Source organism: Corvus moneduloides, chromosome 8 (assembly GCF_009650955.1).
Source record: "Corvus moneduloides isolate bCorMon1 chromosome 8, bCorMon1.pri, whole genome shotgun sequence".
In the NCBI taxonomy this organism is placed as follows: domain Eukaryota; kingdom Metazoa; phylum Chordata; class Aves; order Passeriformes; family Corvidae; genus Corvus; species Corvus moneduloides.
In genome coordinates, this window is record NC_045483.1 from 22,255,693 (window position 1) to 22,278,326 (window position 22,634).

Sequence of the window (22,634 nt, forward strand, 5' to 3'; positions counted from 1 at the left end):
GGGTAGGATATATTTATGTTTGTAGTATATACTCACACAAAAAAAGTGCTACCTCTTGGAGGAGTGTTGGGCTAAAGATGGTTTGGTATTTTTTACACATCTTGGCTGCATGTCTCTAGATAGATCAAGTGTTTATCAGTAGTGCCCTTGTATCTTCCCAGAAGGCCTATGTATGCTTGCTTGTGGAATATTATGAAGTACTCCAGAAAAAAAAAAAAGATCTTTAACAGTTACAGATTTCTCCAGTTACCTGTCCTCAGTGTGGGCACTAGAATATTAAAAGATCTGTGGCACTGGGGACTTCATAAGACTTTGAAAGGCAGGGTGAATTTCATCCTTATAACATTAAGAATTGAAACAGACTCCTGAAGTACAGAAAAATTAATTTAACAGTTCTAAAGACATCAAATTGATGACACCAGAGAATGAATTGCAGAATGTCCTCCCCTGCCTTGCCAGAATAATTAGAGAACAGTTCATTCATATCCTCTGTTGTTTCTGCAAAAATATCGGTCGTGTGATGGGACCTCTGCGATAGGGATGCCTATGAATGCAGCTCACAGATTATTTAACAGCTGGAGGGAGAGTGGCAACATCTTTGATACAGGCTTTTAGACAGTAGTGGTTACTGGCTCCATGTTTGAGCTTCCAGATGTAAAGTTATTTGAATTTTTTACCTCTGCTCATATATTATGGATGGCTTTGATTCTTTGCCCTTTTCCTGCTAAGGATTTTTGCTTCACCCTTAAGGGACAAGTTCAGGTGTGAAGTTCTTGATTTTTGTCAGTTTAGGTTAGTTGTGAGTACAGTATTTGGATTAAAAATACTTAGTCTTCCATCCTTCTATTCCATATAAAATAAAATTGCCTGAAGATATCCACTATAATCTAATCTGTGATATTCTGATATGTATGCTATCAACTTTAACATTTTAAAATCTTAAGTGAATATACGATATCACTGTTTAATACAAATAGATCTGAATTATCATAAATATATTTAATGCATAATGCATGTCACTCAGGTATTATTGTCAGTCATGGATGAGGAACAACACTAGGATAATTTATAAAAGTGGAGAAAATAATTTCTCAGTAGTAAGTGTTTTTTAGGGTGTTGGTTTCTAGCAACAACATTTTGGTCATAATACATTTCTAGCATAACTTAAATGACTTGTGCAAATTGCTGAACTAACCTGAGTGCTTTGATTATACCTGAAACACTGCAAGTGTCTTGCATTATAAAAATGTGTATAAAACCAGTTTAGCTTTTTTGATTGCTTCAAGTCAAACAGTAAACCAGATTTTTCTTGCTTACAAAGTGAAAAAGCCCTCCCCTCATCCCTGTATGTGAATTGTGAGGTATCAATGAGTTGGAGAGGAACCTTAATGATAACTCTGTTTTCCCTAATAGTGGGGAATCCTTAAATGATAGAGATTTATGGAGAAATATCTCAAGTGAAGGAAAGAGCATAGCTCAGGCACAATGTGGGCTGCAGTGGTGCTGAACCCAGAGTGACTGCTCTGGGGGAGGGTGAACTGTCACTGCTGGGAGCTGGTAAAAAGCTTTTCTTCAGCTTTCCCATGACTTTGAGGTGTGCCAAGCCTACCCTGTCAGTTTAAGATACTCTCAGGCTTTGCTTGTGTACACTGTTCACTTTTAGGCTTCCCCCTGGAACAAGTAATTTCCTTCCTGCTAACAGAAAGTTTGAGGCTGGTTTAGCAGGCAGTTCACTTCATCACGTACTGCACTGGGATCATACAGACTCATGCTGGGTTTAATTTTCTCTGTTCATGTGAGGTACACTAATATCCAGAAGGCCTTGGATATTCGTGTGTCCCTTTAGTGCCATCAGACATGTGCCACACATTTTATGTCTCACACCAAATTGTAGAAATCTGTCTGAAAGTAATGTGGCCTTTAATTTTTTAGCCTTCTGACTTTTAACCAATGACTAAACAAAACTATGATGTTGTATAGACACACAGGTATGAAACGAAACCTGAGAAGATCTGGCTTGCTGGAAGTAGCCCAGGCCAGTGCTGAGGAAAAGTTTCTCAGTAGCACACAAGAAGAGGTGACTTGGTGGCACCTTGACGTGGCTGCTTCCGGCCATGGAGATGAGCATCTTGAAGGAAAAACCCTGAAAGCTGCCTACTGAAAAGATAAGGATGTCAGTAGTGCCCTTATATCGTCCCAGAAGGCCTATGTATGCTTGCTTGTGGAATATTATGAAGTGCTCCAGGGAAAAAAAAAAAAGATCTTTAACAGCTACAGGTTTCTCCAGTTACCTGTCCTCAGTGTGGGCCCTAGAATATCAAAAGATCTATTGCACTGGGGTGGATGATAGCCTACATGGCCTCAGGAAGTTCTAGCTGATAGACTGTGCAGGGGTAGAAAACTGGTGTTCCAGACTTCCTTTATGCCAGGCTGATTTTCCCTCTTGAAGGAGCTGGGGCTGTCAGACACGACAGCATTATGGCTGTCCTCTAGGTGTCCTCTAACAGGTTTTTGGCATGCTGGGAGCTGTCACTAACTGATACATTGGGTCAGATTGCTTTTACAGAGCACACCTGAGAGGTCATGTTAGACATGAGGCATTGATTAAGTGATTACAAGATATGCACAGTACTAGAATGGCCCATGGCTGGAGATGGTAAAGGACAGTTGTGGAGCCAGTTTGGAAATCAGTCCATTCCACATAAACAGGACTTGGAGCTGACCCTTTCTTCTCTTACAAGGAAGAAATACAAGGGCTTTATAGATGAACTCTTAAGTATCTGGCTCAGAATGTCAATGACAACCATAGTGACTCTCAAATAAAAGAACATTAAGCATGCAGGGTTGGGCATAGAAAAAAATGAAGTGCCAGAACAGAGATTGTCTCTACACTCTTGGTTCTGTTGTTTAGTTCATGGACATGATGACAGTCTTGAGGATAGAACATGAAGATTAAATGATATCACCTCTGTATCATCCCTGCCTCATTTGGTGCAAAATCTGCAAGACAGTGAATGCCAAGAGATCATAATTTGTCACTGACCCCTTTTAGAGGTGTGGTAGCAGCACAGTATATAGCAAAGTAGCTAGTATGTTTTCTTCACCCACACAGAATATGCAGAAATCTGATACAAAATGAGAAACCCATAGCTGTTTCCATATCAAGTTAGAGGACTAAAAGCAATAAAGTATTATAAGTTTAGGTATTAATAAAAAAGCACTTATAAACCAGTAAATTATGAGTACTAGATATTAGTACTAAAAGCATACAGAAAAGCTATGCAGTTATGCTTGCTAATAAGGGTTACATTTAGGATGTGCACCTTCAAACACACTGGTTTGCCAGTTTTGTAATCAGTGATAGATTATAGTGCCTCAGCAACAGGATAAACAGGATGACCTTTATTTTGCACATCAGAATATAAAATTGAAATAAAATTATTTCCTAGTGGCATTAGACTGGCAAATTTGATAGAATTAATATGATGGGACACTATATGATTATGTTAATTGGATACATTGATTTTTGTTGTTAAAACAAGTATAAAGTAGCCTGGACTTACTTTAAGGGAGTCAGCTGAAAAACCCTCTCCAAATGGTACAAAGTGGAAGTTCTGTTCAGTATGAGATGCTTAGCCTGGCTTGGGGGTGGGGAGAGGCAAGGTTGGTATGGGCTGTACTTCTGGGCCACAGTTTTTGCTTTGATCTAAAGGACCACATCTTGTGGAACTTTTGTAGAAATCTCTTCGGCATACGTATTCATCTCTCTCCAAGAAGTTTGTAAAGCAATAGTTTGTTTCACAAGAAAAGATAGAAGTACTGTAAGAGCCCAAACTTTTGTCCATTGATTTTACCTTTTATTTTTATATTTTCCATTCTACAAGATTGGAAAATACTTTTCATTTTTAATTACACATGGAGAAGTGATTATCCTTCTTGGGTTTTATCCCCACTCCTGAGTGGTATTAGCAAGACAGCCAACCTTTCAAGCTATCCTCAGTGTAACTAACTGTAAAATTGGGATATTAATGCTTAATTGAGATGGGTATAGTAGTGCTTAATTGGTTTATATATGTAAAATGTCATGAAATTTGCAGGTGAATGACATTTTAGAAGTGTTAGGTAGGACTTTCTTTATATTTTAACATAACCAGTATAAATAGCAGTAAGGACTGATCATTATGAACAATTTTTACAAACACATTTACTTATCTTTCCACTGAAAGACAAATTATTATACTGTACAGTGAATACAATTTGAAGTGGTAAATGTGGAAGAGAATTAACATGCATTTCCATTCACTAGAAGGAGAAGATGAATGCTAATAAATTTCCTTGTAGATAACAATTTGAAAATATTATTTTCAATATGTCAGTTTATGGGCCAGTATGATGAAATATATGTATTCATTATATATAAGTGGTCATTAAGCTTGAAATAAAATCTCTAAAATCAGTGGACTTGTCAAGTCTTCTTTTTTTCTCACTTACCTGTTTAGTTGATGAAGGTTTTGGTCTTATCTTTTCTGCTTAAATAGAGCAATTAAAAAATGTTAATATAAACCAGACACCCTCAAACTTTCCAGATAACAAAAGATTTTCAGACCTGTGGTTACCTTAAAATTAGAACTTTTTTCTGTTTGTGACAGTGTGGACAGTTCTGTAGCTTCACTAACATATGTATTTTTTCATAATGAATAATTAACAGTAGGGAAGAACTGTATTCAACGTCTTGCTAAGCTTTTATAAGAATTAAAATATGGAATAAACAGAAATACTCATCATGCTGCTGCACCTTTGAGGTTATTTCACCTGCTTTTTTTTCCACATTGTGAAGCTTAATGTTTTTTCAGTTCATTTTCTTTTAAGTCAGACTTGTACTTACTGTAAGATCAAAAAAAGAGGAGAAAAGTTTCCAAGTTAGCTATTAGGTCCAAGGTGGTTGGGATTTTCCACAGTAAGCTCCACATGCTGTATCCAGGCTGCTGTATTTGAAGTGTGGGTCAAACTGCATTTTGAGATTACAAGGCTTCAGTACCGTGTCTGGGATGCCGGGTGAGACCTTTCCTGACTGTGTATCACCATTAGCATGTGAACCAGGGTGCATATTCTCAAGAAAAGAAAAAGTTTTCATTACTAAAAATCTTAGTGAAATATCAATAAATATTTTAATAAGAGGTTAATGAATTGGGATAAGGTTAAACAAGCCAATGGCTGCTGCTTATAACCATCCACGACTGCTACTGCATAACCTCATCTTCAACACGTGGTTCTCAGATTGTACAATTCTGCAGGTTCTCTTACTTACTGCATAGCATTGTTTTGAAAATTAGGTACAAACAAAACCTTCTTACAAAGTACAGCCTAATGGTTGTTTCTTTCTTGTTTCAGCAGGGAAGTCTAAGTCAACTGACAAATCTAGAAAAAAGTGCTAGAAACTTGGCTGGCTAATCTGGATATTTCCTTTTATTGTGAGAATTAACTGTGCATATTTCTCAAGAGTTCTGGGCTGAGAATAAAGTAGTTTTTGTTGGTTACTGCTACTTCTCTATGAACTCAATTTGTGAAACTGTGTTTTATTCCTCTGTCCTGTGGGCCTGATCCATAATGATATCTGTTATGACAGCTTCCTTTTCGCTGGGTCCTGTCACATAAATCAAGTTACTCCAATTAAAATCAACAGAGTTGTTGTTATTGTGGTAGGTTTTTTTTTTCCCTCCTCAGAGAGGAAAACAATTTGCAAAAGTTTTATGAATAATATTTTAAACTTCCCAAACCTTTTTTCTATGGCTTGGTATGAAGTCTTTTGTAACAACATTGTGACTAAATCTTAAAACCACAGCATCATCTGTGAGTAGGTCTGTTAGCCTTCACTTTTTATTACAGAATTCACCCAGCCTTGTCTTAACAAGGTACAGAATATTCCACATGTGACCCAAATGTAGCACAGGAATGTACGGAATCATGTGAACTACTCTGTCACTCAGATTCACCAGTATAATCATTGCTAGAAATAAATCCCAATCCAGAACCCTGTGGTGTTTTTTGGTTATGGCAAGTTAATGGTATTAAAATATGCTGCACTGTCGACTTTGAAACGGAAGATCTTACACCATCATGGTGTAACTCATGCTATCTCCATTTCAATCTAGAGACAAGCCCTGGGAGAGTTTGAAGTGATTTTATTTTTGATGTTCAGTCAATCATTGCCTTTGCAAATATGTCCACTGGTATCTGTTTCCGTTTGGATTTTGTAATGTGGACATTTCTCTGCTTGAACCAAAATAGTTTGTTCCTAATTAGTCATGTGTGTTTTCCAACACCATCAGCTGACAGTAGCTTTACTCATCTGAGTGGGATTCCAGCAAGAAACACAAGCATGAAGAGCTTTATATTATATTGTTGTCAGTCTTCTACTATATTGTTATCAGTCCACTTTCATCTTTACTTGAGAGGAACATTTAGTAATTTGAAGCTCTGAACCATTCTCTTGTAATTGTGGAAAAGGTCCCCAGCATGATGGCCAAATATCAGCATGTTTTTGGATACTTTTATACGTATGGAGTCAAAGTTGGATTCCAAAATTAAGACAAGAATTTCCTTAAATTTAGCATTGGTCTGTCTCTAATAATCTCTGCAGTATAAACAGGAAATCTCTTTGGTTTTAGTCTGCTATTTCTTTTGTGTTTCTTACCAAATGAAGGCTTATCGAAAGGTTTTTTTTTTTTTTGTTATTTGTACAGGTGGTTTGGAGACTAAAACATAACATACAACTTATGGAGGACCACTCTGTTCTCAATGAATGATTCATTACATTGGCTCAGCTACTTTCTTTCTTTTCACTTTCCCACTTGGATAGTGAGAAGGGTCTAGAAACACAGGTTTTTGTAAAGAAGGAGTGGAATACTCTTGGCAAAGTTGTAATGAATTTAATCCTAATATCATGGGACTGCTTGACTCACAAGTTGGAATTTTTCCCCTGCATTTCCTGTTCACAGTAATGCCATTTTCTTGTTAAAGAGCAGTTTCTGCAGAAAATACCTTACCCTGCCCTGGGCTCCTTTGTTCTTGCACTTGCTTAATCATGACGTTTTAGCTTTTGAAGGACTGAACTTTGTGTGACTGAATTGTGATAGATGCAGGAGAACCTGGAGAACCTAGGACAAAAATGTCTTATAGGATCAGCAGGTACTATAGAATTTACAGTTAGTCACTCTTGCTGCTTCATCTTACCTAGGAAAGGGGATTATACATGTTACTGGATTTGAAGGATTTCTCAGTATATTTTTTTATGCAAGGAGAGTAGAAGAAAAGAATAAAATGCTGAAGTCACCATTCAAGAGGGGTGAAATTAAACTAAACCACCTTGCTTTCCCATGAACTCTCTCACATTTTCAAGAAGTGTAAAACCTGTTTCTTGTAGTTTTCATGTTTATGTATATATTTCAATTTTAATGGACAGTATATTGCTTGGAGAGACCTCTGTAACTTTCAGCTCTTCCCTCTTGCATCATGTGTGTGCATGTTCTTTTCCTAGTGATGTCTCCAGATGCAGAATTAATGCTAGCTGTGCTATATTTATCCCTCCTCACCCAGAAGGATGGGTGGATGAAAGTAGTGAGTGAGTAACGGGAAAAATTGCCGTTTAACAATCTGCAGAGGATGGTGGCTTTTGTTTGGGCTCTGTTCTTTCTTAACCATCCAAATTGTTAGCAACTTCCATACATTTCTGTGGGAATCTTTGGTACTTGAAAGGTATAACAAAAACCAGCAACTGTTTTGGAACTGAACAATAGGGAACAAAAGCATTTGCTACTTAAAATACAGAAGTTATTCCGCATGAAAGTGTAGGAGGTTGACTACTGATTGGACTCTATTCCTGCTTACTACTCCTCTCAGCAGTGGTATCATGTATCTGTTATCTCTGTGGAAGGCTGTGGTTCTCCCCTTTGATGGTATAACCTGCTCAAAGATGTAAGATTAAAGAATGAAGCTGTGAGAAGCACAGAAGGAACCTGTCTCCTAATGTCAGGTATTCCCACACCTTGGCTTGAACTCCTTCGTGATCATACCATTTGCTGTTGGGGTAAAGACACATCTTTAGGGGCATGGCTCTTAGGGGGACAGGGCCCCATCCAATGTGTATTTTCAATAGTATGTGCCTATTTATAGATGGGTCTCTCTTATTATGCAGTATTGTTTGCAAAATAAGATGCAGAATGTGTCTTCTTGGATTAATCAGGTGAATATAGTTCTTTTTGAGAAAATAAAATCAAAACTAAACAAAACCCAACAAAACAAACAAAAATCCTCCCCCCCCCGCACCCCCCACCCCCCTTCACTCCCCCCAAAAAAGGCACCCCATAACTCCCCCGTCAAGAACCCAAAACACCTCTGGCTAGTCTGGTAATTTAGTTTTACAGTGAGCTGCCAAGACAGCTGAACAAGAGAGAGCAGCTCAACGAAAGCTGTTCTGGCCTCTGCACCCACTTCCTTTGTTTTAGACCTTTGTATTCAAGCACTTCCTGCAATAGTTTTGTTTCGTCTTTGAAACCAGCACAGTGTGACAGACAGCTGCTGCCTCAGACATTGTGACAGAGATATGTAACAAGAAAATACCTCAGTGAACCTCAAATCTGTTATTTAGAATACAACTGCAATGTTGTATGGCCTCAAATTAGACTTTCTCCTAGCTTTAGTACCCTTTTTCCCCCCCGAGTTCTGATTGCTGCATTCTTATGAGCAAGCATCAATGCCCAGAGATGTACAGTTGCTTCAGTATTGCCATTTACTTTCCCACAATTGTGCAGCCAGCCAACCTGAAATTCACCTATACATAATGGATTGTAGGGAAGTATAGCACTTCAGATCTGTTGTGAGTCAGTTGTCTTAGGCTTAGGAAAAAGTAATTCCTGTGTATTTGTGCACCATATAATTATAGGAGAAGTGGTAGCAAAAGCTTCCATACCAAGCTTACTGAATCCTTTCAAATTAAAAAAAACTTACGATCTTATTATTAAGTGTTCTGTGCCTCCATGATTAGCAACAGGACTTTGAAACTTGGCAGAAGGAAAATCCCGGCATCCTTTTGATGGCTTTATGAAAGAAAACCCAAACATTTAGAGTGCATGAATTATAAGGGACTGAAAAATACAATTTCTCATCTTTGGTTTGTGCTATATGTTTACTTTTGGCAACACGTCCAAATCTTCCAATAATCTTGCAATAACAAAGCTTGTGGATGCCCCATGTCAGCATCTTTCTTCTGTGTGCTATACTCTAGATGGGACAGACAGAGAATCATAATCACCTTTAGGTTGGAATAACTTTTGCTGCAGGTATTGTCTACTTGGAGTAAAGAATTTATGTTTCTTGCCCATCTTTTTACTGGAAATAATAATTTTTGTTATATAATACCTACACCAAAGACAAAGGCAAGACAGGGTATTGTGTACAGTTAGGGTATCAGACCTAGGTCTTGGGAGGTGTAGCTTCAGTTTCCTAGATGACTACAAGGTAAGTTTTTATACAAATAAAGCATCCATTCTGTGCCCCAGTTCCCTTTTTTGTAGGATAATAAGAAGAGGATTTTTTTTTTCCCCTTGGCATAGAGTGAGAATAAGTGCATTACAAATGCTAGAAGTTCTGGTAATACAGTGCATCGAGGAACTTAGTGATATTTTATGTACTTGAGGTAGTTTACTTATCTCTGTCCAATCTATAATCTAAACGAAACAGAATTCTGTGTATTATAAAACACAACCAAACAAACACCAAACCCCACCAAAATACAACACTGTACCACAACATATCTTATGAGAAGGCAGAAATAAATTGCACAATTAATTGTGATGTCTTAGTTGTTGAGCATGTAACTTACTAAATATATTTCTAGCCTAATAGCTATAGTGTGCTAATATAATGTAACATAAGGGATTTTTAATTGTATTTGGGTCGTACCATGGTCAACAAAACTGTCATTAACTTTATTGGAAGTGAGATGAGATTACAGAGTACAAATTTTATGAAAGGTTTTTTTTTCCTGTCATCAAAGCTTTTATGTAGTTCTGTTTCTTGAAAACTCAGCTTACAGAATAATGCATTTTGAAGTATATACATAAACTTACCTTAAAAGGATGCTAACAACGTTACAAAATGAAGCTTTTCAAAGACATCAGAAGATGCTGAACTTCAGGGTGCCTTTGCAATAAAACAGTGAGTGAGCTTATGTGCTGCATTAATTCACAATGATCATGTAGCCTCACTGTGCTCATACCACACTTCTGCCATATAATATGAAAATAATAATCAAATATATCCCAGAGATGGTTTTAGACATAATTCTGTTTTTTCTGGGGACACTGGAGGAATGAAAGAGCCAAAATGCAAGAAGTAGGAAATATATCAGATTGGACACTCTGCTTTTGTGTTGCGGGAAAGGGTGAAACTCAAAAACTCTAGATTAATGTAAAAATATTAATCCCCCCTATCTTTCTCATATGAGTCTCCACAAGAATGGAAAATATAAATCAAGGCTATTAGTTAACAGTAGGAAACTCAAAGCAGACCCAGAGTTATTACACGAGCCTACAGTAGTATAGAGTACTATAGTAGTATAGTGGAGATAACCAATTTTCATTGACTGCGTTTCTGGACAAATCTATCCTGCAGAGTTTCAAACACTCCAGCATGGGCATACACTTCTGGAAAAAACCCCAACACCTTAATGTCACTCAGATGTTCTTATCTTCAAGTTTTATAGCACTTTATCACACTACCATACTAATACTGTTCAAGAAAAGGTGTACCAGTGTATTGAATACATATGCGTAACTTGTTTTTCAGATCCCTTTAACCTGTTTATCACTGGCTGTTAAATATCTTTATAAGTGGCAGTATGAGAAATAGTTTGGAGATAGGAAAGAAGAAACCTAATTTCCAGCAGTTCAGCTTAGGAATGGCAAATGACATCATCATTACTGTATTTCTTTCTGTAGGACTAAACTACATACTTTCTTGTATTTTATCATCTTTCTGTCATGTTTTTTTTTTCCTGCATGTTTCACAGCAGGGAGTGCTAGTGATGCTGTTTCCTGGGAGATATCTGAAGTTATTAGTTTGGACATTAAACACCCTATTTAACTGTTTGTGATTAAAAACAGGTGTAAGGGAAGCTACATATGAATAAAATGTTCCTCTGGTAATACAGAGAAAAATATCTCTACTACAGTCAATCTTATTCAGTTAAATGGATTCAGTTTGTATTCACATCATATTGCTGTAGATACTTGTTAACAAATATTATGAAACAATATTTTCATTGTTAGCATCAAGAAAATGAGTTTTATGGGTAAACTGTGAGCCAAATTTTCTGAAGGTCAGGTTGGAAGAATGCTGTTACTTGGCTAAGATTTTTTTGTCTCAAATCATTTGCTTCAGAAAACTCAGTTTGTTCAAACACACTATTTTGTCAGGAGAAATTATATATATGTGGGGTTTTTTTAAGTAGACAGTAGTTTATTTGACTTACTCTGAAATATAGGATAATTGTATTTGTGTACATGGAGGCATACATGCATAGTGTGCTGCAAGCTGGAAAACAGACCATTTTGATTAACTCAAATATTTTTATAACTTTCAGTTAATGAAACAGTCAGGATTGCTATTATTTCCTCTTATAAATGTTCAGTGTTCATTTAAGATAGGGAAATGCTTGTATACAAAGGCTTTATATGAAATGACATAACTCATTTGGTGCTTGGTGCTATGCCATATTTACTGGTTTGTATTAGCTAATTATTTTAATTGCTTGGTCAATGAGATTTCCTAATTGTAACTGAGTACACATTTTAAGCAACTGACTCCTAAAATGTCATAAAGCTCTGTTATTATATGAAGAACTTTTATAAGTGGCAGATTTGATGGGTACCTACCAGGGTTCCAACACATTGCTTCCCAGTTGTTTGGAACTGGTTTCCAGGTATTATTTTGAATGTATAATGCTCTTTACTCAAAGAATGGGTCAGCATATATATGTATATATATGTATATGTATCAGAGATGTACTAAGCATATTAGTGTAACTCAAAAACCCCATTTTTTTTTAAAGTTCATGTTGGTTTTGTCTGTATGTAGCTCACATATCAAGCAGTGTTGGCAATATTCTGTTAAAAATCTTAGGAAATCATATTGAATGGCCCATACAGAAGTGCCACCTTCTGCATCTAATGGCAGTGAAACTGATTATTTAAATAAACAAGTGATTTTTATATTTTTTCATATAAATACACTGTAGAAAAGACATTTCAAAGGTCAGCTATGGCAAACTGTCATGTAAACTATTTTAACCTCTACAAAGAATCCTCACAAAACTTTCAGCTTCTGAGGAACCACTGAAAAATATACTCTATAAGTGAAAACTTTAGTCCTTTGAAGCTTTACTCATATAGGCAGCTCTATCAAAGCTAAATAAAATCTTCAGATGATGCAGATTACGTGGGGCCAGGACTCAAGAAGGTAATGTTTTAGGATGCTCAGAAGTACAAATATATATGGTAAGGTGAAAAACAGCCTGAACCTAGAGGCTGCCTCATGTTCATCTCAAATCTGTGCTATAAAGTGACACTGATGATCAGCAGGCTCAAATGCTGGAGAAGCCCTCCAGTATTTATATAGCTTCATAACAACCTGGGGCACAAACTAATGAGCACATTGACTCATAAGCCTGAAATCTGAGACTATGGTATAACTTCCTTACAATTTCAGATTAGATGTTACAAATAATCCTTCAGTGGCAGACAGCTGTGAGTTTTCACTGCTTTTGAAAATTATGTGCAAGTGATGGGCACTTAAGAAATTAGGGAATAAAGCAGACTCTAAAAATACAAAGTTTGAGAAGTTCACCAATCTTCCTGTAGGAAACTGGCAGCAGAATTAAGGTTGTTGAGATGTAAGTTTTCAAAGTCTAGAGAAGCATCACAATAAGACAGCCATCTCTCTTCTCCTCTCCTCTGATCCAGGGAGTTTTGTTTTTCCCTTCCTCTACAGTATAATGGTCCCATTTTGTCACTGCGGTCGGTAGCACTCCCTTTTTGTTACACAGCACAGGACTGGGATCTATTATTTATCCATGGCAGATAACAATCTAGGCCATGTCTGTACAAGAAAATGTTGAACTTGTTGCAAAAGAATGACTATAAGCCTGATGCACTCAAAAGTTTGCCACCTCCTTAAGTTGTTTTTTTTAATTTACAAAATTCAGCTCGACTGATTGAGGAGATGATAAAATCAATTTAAGTCACCTGGTTTAGGGAGCTGCACCTGCAACTTTTCCCTCTCGACAAGGTCTTGCCTAGTAAGTAGGAGGATCAATGGCAGGTTAATGCAACAGGCAATATAAGAAGCTGGAAAAAAAACCCCAAATTTGCTATTATTTGTGTGGGCTATTTTGTAAACTATCCAGGCAGGGATTTCTTTTCTTTGTAGATATCTCTAAAGTGACAGCTAACACTCTACTAAAATTAATCCTAATAATATAGATAATGATGTGCTAAATTGTTTTCAATATAGTTATTCCAATTTTACATGAGTGCAGTATTGAACTGAATTTACTCCATTAAGACAAATACAGCTAACTGTAGCAGTGGGCCACTTGAGCCTTGAGCTGTGTGTTCATTCTGGTGGGAACCACATGCTTGTAGCTAAAAGAGAGATAAAAAGAAGTAGATACAGAAAGAGGAGAATGTATTGCTTTGTTTAAATTTACAGTTCTCATAGTACTTGTTTTTCTTGGCATATGTTATTTACTATATAATCTAATAGATAAATAAAGGCCCTGATTGTTTGAAGCATGCTGAGTGATGACCTGAACCAGCAAGTATGCCTGGATGGAAAACTCTTACTTAGAGAAACAGAACTTTTATTCATCAGCGTAGGATCAGCTTATTTGCTGTGGCTGAAGGGTTTGATTCTTCTGTCTTACAAGGAAAAGTAGATCACGCAAAGCACTGGAGTGATTTATTCATTGGCTGTATTTTGATTTTTATGCATGCTGGCCCACTGACATTTCTAACACAATACAAACTACAGGGAGGAAAAACGGTTTTTTCCTCAGTTATTTGCTCTGTGTTTCCTGTCCAGCAGTCAGCGAAGAAGGAGAGATGGCTGTAGAGAAGGTGTAGTGCCACAGCTGTACCAAGAATTTATTCTGTTGATACTGAGGCAGAGCAGCAAGTACAGTATTGGTTTCTGCTGTGTTGCTGAATAAACTCCAGAAAGTGGTTTGCAGTGAGGAATACATATCCTTCTGAAACTTATTTCCCCTCACAGCATGTGCCTCTGCTTTCAGCAAGAGTGAGGTATGCTATATTAGCAATAAAGGGGAAAAACGAGCCAGATTTTTAAAGGTGTTTAGGCAGCTGAAGAGGTAGGTAGATGACTAATAGGATTTAGGATCCAAACTTGGGAAACCTTTAAAAGTCTTGTATAAAATTCTTACAGAAAACCTGCAGCTCTTCTAGTCTGCCTAAACAGTGATAACCAAACATCATGCCATTGTTTTAATTAATAAATTATTGTGAATTTTTAATTAATAAATTCTTGTGAATCTTGAAAGACTAGTTTGACAGGCTTTTCTGATAATTCCAAAGGTATTTTTGGTTTCCACGCAAATTACCCTGTGTTCTAAAAAAAAAAAAAAAAAAAAAAAAAAAAACAAAAAACAAACAAACAAAAAACAAACTGCTATGAGGATGTGGACCTCTCTTGGAGATAGTATGTTTTCATTTCTTTTCTGTAGGTGTTGCTTTACCAGTGATATATATCTTTTCAAAGGCAAGTTATGCTTTATGCCACAAATTAATGAGCTGCTTAGTAGGTTGAAAGCCAGTCCAGGTAATGCTCCACGTCATCTAGCTTCTTATGGGAAATGAAATCCAAGCCCTGATTCCTCCAGTGTGACAGATTGGCTATTTCCATCCCTTCGTCCCATGGCCTGTTCCACCACGGGGTGCTGGCCCGGTGCTAGGAAGGGCAGAGAAGCTGCGGAACGAGCACAAGTCTTATCAGGAGCAGCTGAGGGAGCTGGGATTGTTTAGCCCGGAGAAGAGGCGGCTTGGAGTAAGGGTGAGTGCAGCTTAAAGGACGGTTTGGAAAGATGGAGGTTGGTCTCTTCTCTAAGGTAGCTGGCGACAGGATGTAGCCTCAAGCTGTGCCAGGGGAGATTTAGGATTGGACATTAGGAGGAATTTCTGCATGGAAAGGGATTAAACATAGCCATGGGCTGCCCAGGGAGGTGGTGGAGTCACCGTCCCGAGAGGTGTAAAGGAAACACGGAACGTGGCACTTCATGCCATGGTCTAGTTGGTGTGGTGGTGTTCGGTCCTAGGCTGGACTGGATGGTCTAAGACGTCTTTTCCGACCTAACTCATTCTGTGAGGCGCGGCAGTCGCTGTGTGCTGCTTCGGACTCGCGTTCCAGGTAGGATGTCGCCGCGGGGCCTGGAGCAGCCGCCGGACAGGGATGACCGTGCCCTGGACACGCACACCTCGGGCCACGCCAGCCCCGCGCTCTCGCCCGCCCGCGCCCCGCGCTGGGCGCACGGTGCCACCGGGGCCGTGGCTGCGCCCTGGGCCCGGCCGCAGGAGGCGGCGGGAACTCCGCGCTGCCGCCGCCCCCGGCCCGGCCGCGCTTCCGCCCGCGTCAGCTGACTCTGCCAGGCAGCAGCCCGGCCCGGCCCCGAGCCCGCGGAACCTCCGGCGCGGCCGCCCCGCAGCATGGCAGGGGTCGTGGTGAGCGGAGCACAGGTACGTGTCCGCGGCCCGCAAGGCCGGCGGCGGCCCCACCTGCGGCGGGCAGCTCGCCCCGGCCGGCGCGTCCCCGCCCCCGGCGCTGGGAGCGGCTGCCCCGACTGCGCGCCGGCTCCCGCCGCTCTGCCGGTGCCGCTGCCGCTCGGTGGGGGCGGCGGGCGCGCAGGGGGCCGGGTTTAGTTTTCAGCCGCACCGCGCCACGGGACGCCGCGCAGGGATCGGCTCCGTCGCCGCCGCGCTGTCGCGAGGCTGCTGAAGGGAAAGGGCTGAGGAGCCGTCCCCGCCAGCGCCCTGGGGATGTGCCCGGAGTCCCGCGGCATGGGGGTGCGCTCCTGTGGCTGGCGGATAGCGGAGCGCCGGTGCCGGGGCAGGGCTGCGCTGCCGCTCCGCCGCTGCCCTGTGCCGCTCACGTGCAGCAGGCGCGGCCCCGAGGCTGTGCCCTGGCGGCAGCGCGGCTCCCGCCGCAGCGCGCTCCCAGCGGGATGAAGCACGGGGCCGCGCTTGCTCTGTCGGGCTGGGGGAGGCCGCGGAGAAGGACTGAAATCTGCTAAGTGTTGTTCCTCCTGAAAATAAAACACTATGTACGTTTCGTTTTGGTTAGAGAGAAGTTGGGAAATATAACACATCCTGCTGGCCTTTACCCACCGCCTTGTATGGCTACTGAAAAAAATCTGGCTAAAAGCTTATGACATTAGTGATGAACTTGTGGCTAAAATTAGAATTGTTTTTTTTTTTCCTCCAAAGAGAAGGAAGTGTGACTTATTTTTGAAAATGGTTTGCCGTTAAACCAGGATGATGCCCATCTAATTGCTTCTTTAATCTGGCCACTGTCTCTGTGTAGAATTCATGTAAGTGTGTGCAGTATGAAGGCAATTGGCTAGTTTTACAGCTGCTGCAGGAAAGTTCCTGTGGTCTCTGTGGTGCACTCTGGCACTGAGGGACATGCTGCCTTTTTCCCTTGAGCATACCTTGAGCCCCTTAATTTGGCTATGTGCCCACCATACAATCTTCTAACAGCATGGAGTAAAATGTAATGCTCAGCTGACTGGAAATATTCTCCAGATATAATTCCCTTCAATGGGAGAGAATATGCAGTATTGAGAGTTCATACATGACCTTTTTGGTGACATTCCTTAATAAAGATGTTACTCTATGGGTTATTAAGATTACAGTATCATTGTAAAATGATCACAGAGACTAAATGGTAATGTGCTCTGAAACTAGAGCAGAAGAGAGGTGCAACTGCTATTGATCGTTAACTGAAGTCTTAAATATTTTGTAAAAACATTCCTTTTTCCTGAATTGCATACAGTGTGTTGAAGAGTCTGCAAGAATTTCTCAGGCCTCCATAGCCTATCTGATGCTGGCCTTTGTGGGAAACTGAACATTTTGGTGGGGTATTGAATAGGACACCAGTAATGACTAACTGTGACCAACCTGTACTGTATTTGATTTGGACACTTAAGCCATGGAAACCTCTACATCCAGTTTTTAATCCTGTGTGATGTTCTGTGACTGATATAGAAAAATCTAAGAAATCTTCTGTTACTGATGTGCCTTGCAGCCAAACAGGTGGAGTCTTGGGAAAAGTAAGTTTGCTCTCATCTCTCAGTGGTGATGTCTCTGGATATGTACATGGAAGCTCATACTCATTTTGAGGGTATTTGAGATGGAAGCAAAAGGAAGAATACTGAATTATGTACATTTTATTGTTTCACGAGTAGATGATTTTGAACAGAAACAATGAAAATGAAGAAATAGTCTTCTTTCTTCTGTCTACTGAAGTCTTGTTTTATATCAGTGTTGTTCAAAGACTAAAAAGCAGAAGAGTGGGGAAATAACTCTGTAAAACTTTTTCAAAAAGGCTTATCATGTATTGCATTGCTGGCAGTTTCTGTTGTTCTTACTGTAGAGTTATTTGATATCTGAAGCAAATTCCTGTCTGTGGAGTGTAGAAGTATGAAGCTGAATGCTCTTTGTATATTTCCTGGAAAAATAAATATAATAGTTTTAAACTGAAAAATGGTGTTGTACTGTGAGTGTGCTGAAATGGACTCCATGGATGTAAAATGCCTTTACAAGGCCTCAGCATTAAAAGGTCATGATAACAATGTCATCTGCAAATATGCCTGTGAATAATCTGTTTGTACCAGTTGTGTAAATATATTTGTATATCATAGTTCAGAGGCTGAAGCTTTGTAACATTTTGTGTATTTTGCCTCCTGTGTGCTCTAAACCACATTTGTATGAACCTTTTTCTTCAACTTTGTTCTTGTGGATAGAACTTTTATGGCCAGGTAAGTTTTTGAAGCAGCGTGTAACAGGCCAGAGTCCCCTGCTCGTTCTCAGCTGCTCCACCCTGGGTGAAAAGCAAAGTGAGAGTCTGTGCTCTTGCTATGTTTGTAGTTGCTCAAGAGAGTCTTGCCCTCCTAGTGTTAGTAGGCATCATATTTTAGTCATTTCTGTTTCAATGTTTTACACTGAACCAAATGCTTAATCCAAAATATTATTAAGCTGTTAATGTGATGCCTTTCAAAGGGTTTGCAAGCACTAATTTAAAGAAATCTGCTTTTCAGTGAAGAATGAAACAATTTTTATGCATACCTTTGTGTATGTTGTAAAATGCATTGTAAGTATCTTGGATGTAAACTGGAGGAAAACCCCGACATGTTTAATTTAATAAATTCTGCAAAACATTTTCTGTTCCATCCAAAACAATTCCTTTCCCTTTTGTTCTTATATTTGCTCAAGTTGTGTGTATGTCTGGCAGCAGAATATATTGCAAGAGCAGGTCTGATTTAACAAGGGGAAGAAGTTGTTACACTGAGCTTCAAGCTACCTGTTTTCTCCTCATAAAAATTATTTCACTGTTGTCAGCTTTATCTGTTGAAGTTATTGAACAAAATGAATTAAATGGGATGCCATATAGTATTATCAGAGGCAATCGTTTTCAGAGCGTAGGAGATCAGCATGACTTGCAGAAGTACATACTGTCAGTCTGTTCTGCAGAGGAGTTTCTGTTTTAACAGAAGGTGAAATACTATCAAAACAAAGTTTGATGGACTTTTTTTTGCATATTTTTCATCTAACATATTTTAGACTAGTGGGATATATAGTATTGAAAGTGACTTTATAATTAAGCATGTATATATAACAGTATTGTATAGATAGTGGTCTAACGTGGTACTTAACTAGCAAGTTGGCCATTAAGGGAAACTAAGATTTCTGCAGCACAAAATCTGAAATACCAGTATTTTGAACACTGAAAGGATGAGCCAGTATAGATAAATAGAATTTATGAGAATAGTTTTGAAAAGCTTTGTGGGGTTTCTTCAAAGAAATCAAACCGATGACTTCTAAAACAGTGCAACAGAAATGATACAAAAAGTTTAGCTGCTTTACTTTTTGTGTTTTTCTGGAAATATTATCACTCACTTCATCCTGACTAAAAACAAATAAAACCAAACAGAATCTGAGTAGCTTGGTTTTTGTGCTACCACTAATTCTTCCTATGTTTGCTAAAGGTGGGTTAGATGGGCTGGTATGAAAAAGAGAAAAGACATTTACATGTACTTGAGGGGTAATTAGAAGTGTGATCTGATCATAGGTGGTCAAGCCAGAAATCCTTAAGATTTCCATGACTGTCTAAAAAGAGGCTGCAGGCTTAGTTTTCCAGGTCATGGGCAGCCCTCTTGCTCTGTCCCTAGCATGTTATTGGGCGTAATAATCTTTTCAAGGAATGGTTAGGAGAATGGATTGACTGTACACTCCTTAGGTATTTCTGCACCAAAATTTAGAAAACAATCTTTGTTTGTTGTGTATGGAGCATAAAACGGGAAGATCTTTTGGATGGCTTCTGATCCTTCAAACGAATTTCTTCTGGAGCATATTAGAATGGTAATACAACGTAACATTAGCTCAAAGTATTAACAGTGAAATAGAAGAAATGTGGTATATTTAATAGAAGTATTTTTACCTGGAAGGAGACAAAACATACATAAAGACTATAGATGTAACAAATACTTAGTTTATGGTATCAATAGGAAAATGAGATTGTGTTTTAGACTTAATAGCTGTAAAACTTAGGTAGTTTAAAGCTTAATGACAATTCATTGTCTTGCGTGTTGTCATTTTATCAATGAGACAGAATCTGGAAGGGAAACTACTAAATCTACTCATGAAATGTTTCCTTGTTGCTTCCAATTCTCAGGTGTCCTACATTAGTCAGGACTGTGAAGAGATTCCAGAATTCCTAGGAAGAAAATATGGACATATGGCAAAAAGGCTAGATCTTAGCTTCAACTTGTTAAGGTATGTGGCAGTATATAGGTTTTCAAGTGCAATCTGGAATACCAACTCCTAAAATAGAATATTTCTTTTTTCAAAGTAGAAACATGTATGTCGGGTAAATTTAGTTGTTATCAAGTGGACGACACTGTTTTATAGGTAATGTTTGTCTTCTTTTCTCCCACACTTGGAGCACAAATAACCAGGTGAGTACAGAAAATTATTACGTGTTAACATAAATGATGCCTATTGAGAAGCTTATGGTTTGTTCTCTGCTTCAATTGGAAAATAAGTGTTGTTACCTGAAGAAATGAAGAATGGGATCAAAAGTGAATTTTCCTTAACCAAAACACAAATGAAGTGTGTGCTTCTCTCCCTTTTTAAAAATTTTATTTATGGACCTCTGGTTATTACTATAAACGCTTTATAATGCTCTTTTCCCAGGTGATGTGTTTTGTTCTATGATTTTATTTTTGTGCATCTGTGTAGTTAAGTGCTGAAGCTAAGCTCTTTTTGTAGTTCCTTCTAAGTATTTTAATGTATGGATTGATTTAGGATTCTGTAGTATTCCTGTTAGCTACTACAGTATCCCATTTCATTTAATCCTTCTAAGAGAGCCTGGTGAGGTTCAGCAGAGTATCTTTCAGGTTGAAAAATATTCAGGTAAGTAGGGAGAAAGAATTGGAGTGCAATTGTCTGTTTAATAACAAAAATAGGTTTGTGGAGATAGGGTTGGACTCATTAATTCATTTTCCTTTTATTTTATTTGGGGTAAGCTCACAGCCTGCTTGTGAGGAGTAATACAAAAAGTAGTGTGCTGTGGTGCCTTGTTTTCCCAGAAGAAACAGCCATCGATTTTAACTTACTTAACACTCATAAATGTTCTTCTGAGCCTCTGCTAACTCTGAAAGACTGAATCTTACATGTAAGAGGTAGCAGAGCAAAGGAAACACTAAATCTGTGGATTGTTGTTACCTTATACTGTGACTCTGTACCTTTGGATACTGTAATCAGAAAAGAGAATTTTGCTGGGGGAGGGGATCAAATGGTAATTTTTTTCATTTTGTCATAAAGATAATTAAAGGTCTGTATGTGTATTTAGATTTAACATGTTGACAAGACTGCTCCTTCTTTACATTTTTGGGAAAAAAAAGTGTTTGTTTCTTTCGGTTAATGCATGATTTGAAGAACAGTTCTCTGAGTTTATTTCATAAAGTAAAATCATAACATTAAATTTGGATGTAAAATACTGCTTTAAAACTCTGATCATATTTTCATGGAGAGTACAATTGGTGGTGTATTTCTGAAATCTGTGTTTTCTTTCCTTCTTTCCTTTTCTGCCCAAAACAGCCTGTTTTTCAGAAGGGATATAATTTGGTTTTATTGAGGTTTGGGGAAGAACAATCAGCTTGTGATGTAGGAGAAGTTGTAGTTGTAAATCTGTAAAAGTATTTTAAGACCAGAAATCAGATTTGGGAAAGGGGAGAAGTGTTTTTTTTTTTTTTTTTTTTCCCCCTTTGAGAAGCTAATACTAAGTGGGATGAGAGCAGTAATGGTTTCTCATTTGAGCAGTGCTTAGATTTACTAAGCATATAGAAACTAAGAGTGAAGTGTTTATGGTACAGTAGCTGTTCACACTGATTTGCACTTGTATATAAACTCCATACCTGCATATTATAGAGAAAGTCAGACAAGATATGTAATAAATGTCATAACCTTAAATGAATGTGAATATAGAAGAATGTCTTGAGCAGCTGTTGAAGAAAGTGTAAGCAGTGTCATCTTCTTTAAACAGGTATTATTGCTTAAAAATCTAACAATGTTATGGTATAGCAATGAGTTTTATGATTTTTACCAGTAAATGCTTAATTTGAAAAGTTTAATATGTTGTTTTCACTAGGGAAACAATGTTGTAATTAATGTTGATTTAGAAAGGAGTTTGATTTTCTAGTATAACTTGCTAACTCTTGGTAAAGGTGTAAGTTGAGTGAAGAACACCAAGGATGATCAGAATATAGGAAAAGATGAAGAGAATACTGTGTTTTGCTAGCACAGTAGTTACTTGCAGTAAAGATGTTAGTTTTCATTTCAATTTGATTTATTATTGGATGAGAGTTTGTGTGTTTTTTGAAAGGAAAAAAGAAGACCAAATGTTCTTAAGTGTGGTGGTTTTGTTATCAGATTTTTCTGGTTATTTTCTTTTTGCTTGTGACGTATCCATATAACAGAGGAGGAGAGGGTTGTCATTAGATCTTTTGAACTGGCAATTTCATACAGAGGAAAGTACATTTTTCACCGCTTTCTTCTGACTTCAGAATTCTTCCCAGACTAGAGCCCCTCCCTCTTTCTTAATTAAAATTTAGGGTCTGTGTAGATGCTTAATTATCTTTGCATCAGATGTGGTAGATCTAATAGTAGCACTTGATACATAATCATAAAAAGTTGCTTTTGTGTCTTTCCTGTTTGCCTTTTTCCAAAAACTAGTGTTGCTCCTTGATTACCCTGAGCAGTACATGGATCCAACTCTTCTTCTGGCGGTCG

General features: G+C 38.5%; 1 protein-coding gene across 8 annotated transcripts in view; it reads left to right on the top strand.

The window, feature by feature from the left end:
- LRMDA (leucine rich melanocyte differentiation associated) overlaps positions 1-22,634 on the top strand; it is a 748,939-nt gene that overhangs the window by 114,258 nt on the left and 612,047 nt on the right. For 7 of the 8 annotated variants that reach the window (XM_032116838.1, XM_032116837.1, XM_032116840.1 and 4 more), the window contains one exon: positions 20,017-20,117. In XM_032116838.1, the coding sequence (XP_031972729.1) occupies positions 20,017-20,117 (101 nt within the window). Of the gene's footprint in view, positions 1-15,678; positions 15,804-20,016; positions 20,118-22,634 lie in introns of those variants that run through there. The other variant, XM_032116841.1, reaches the window with a different exon arrangement.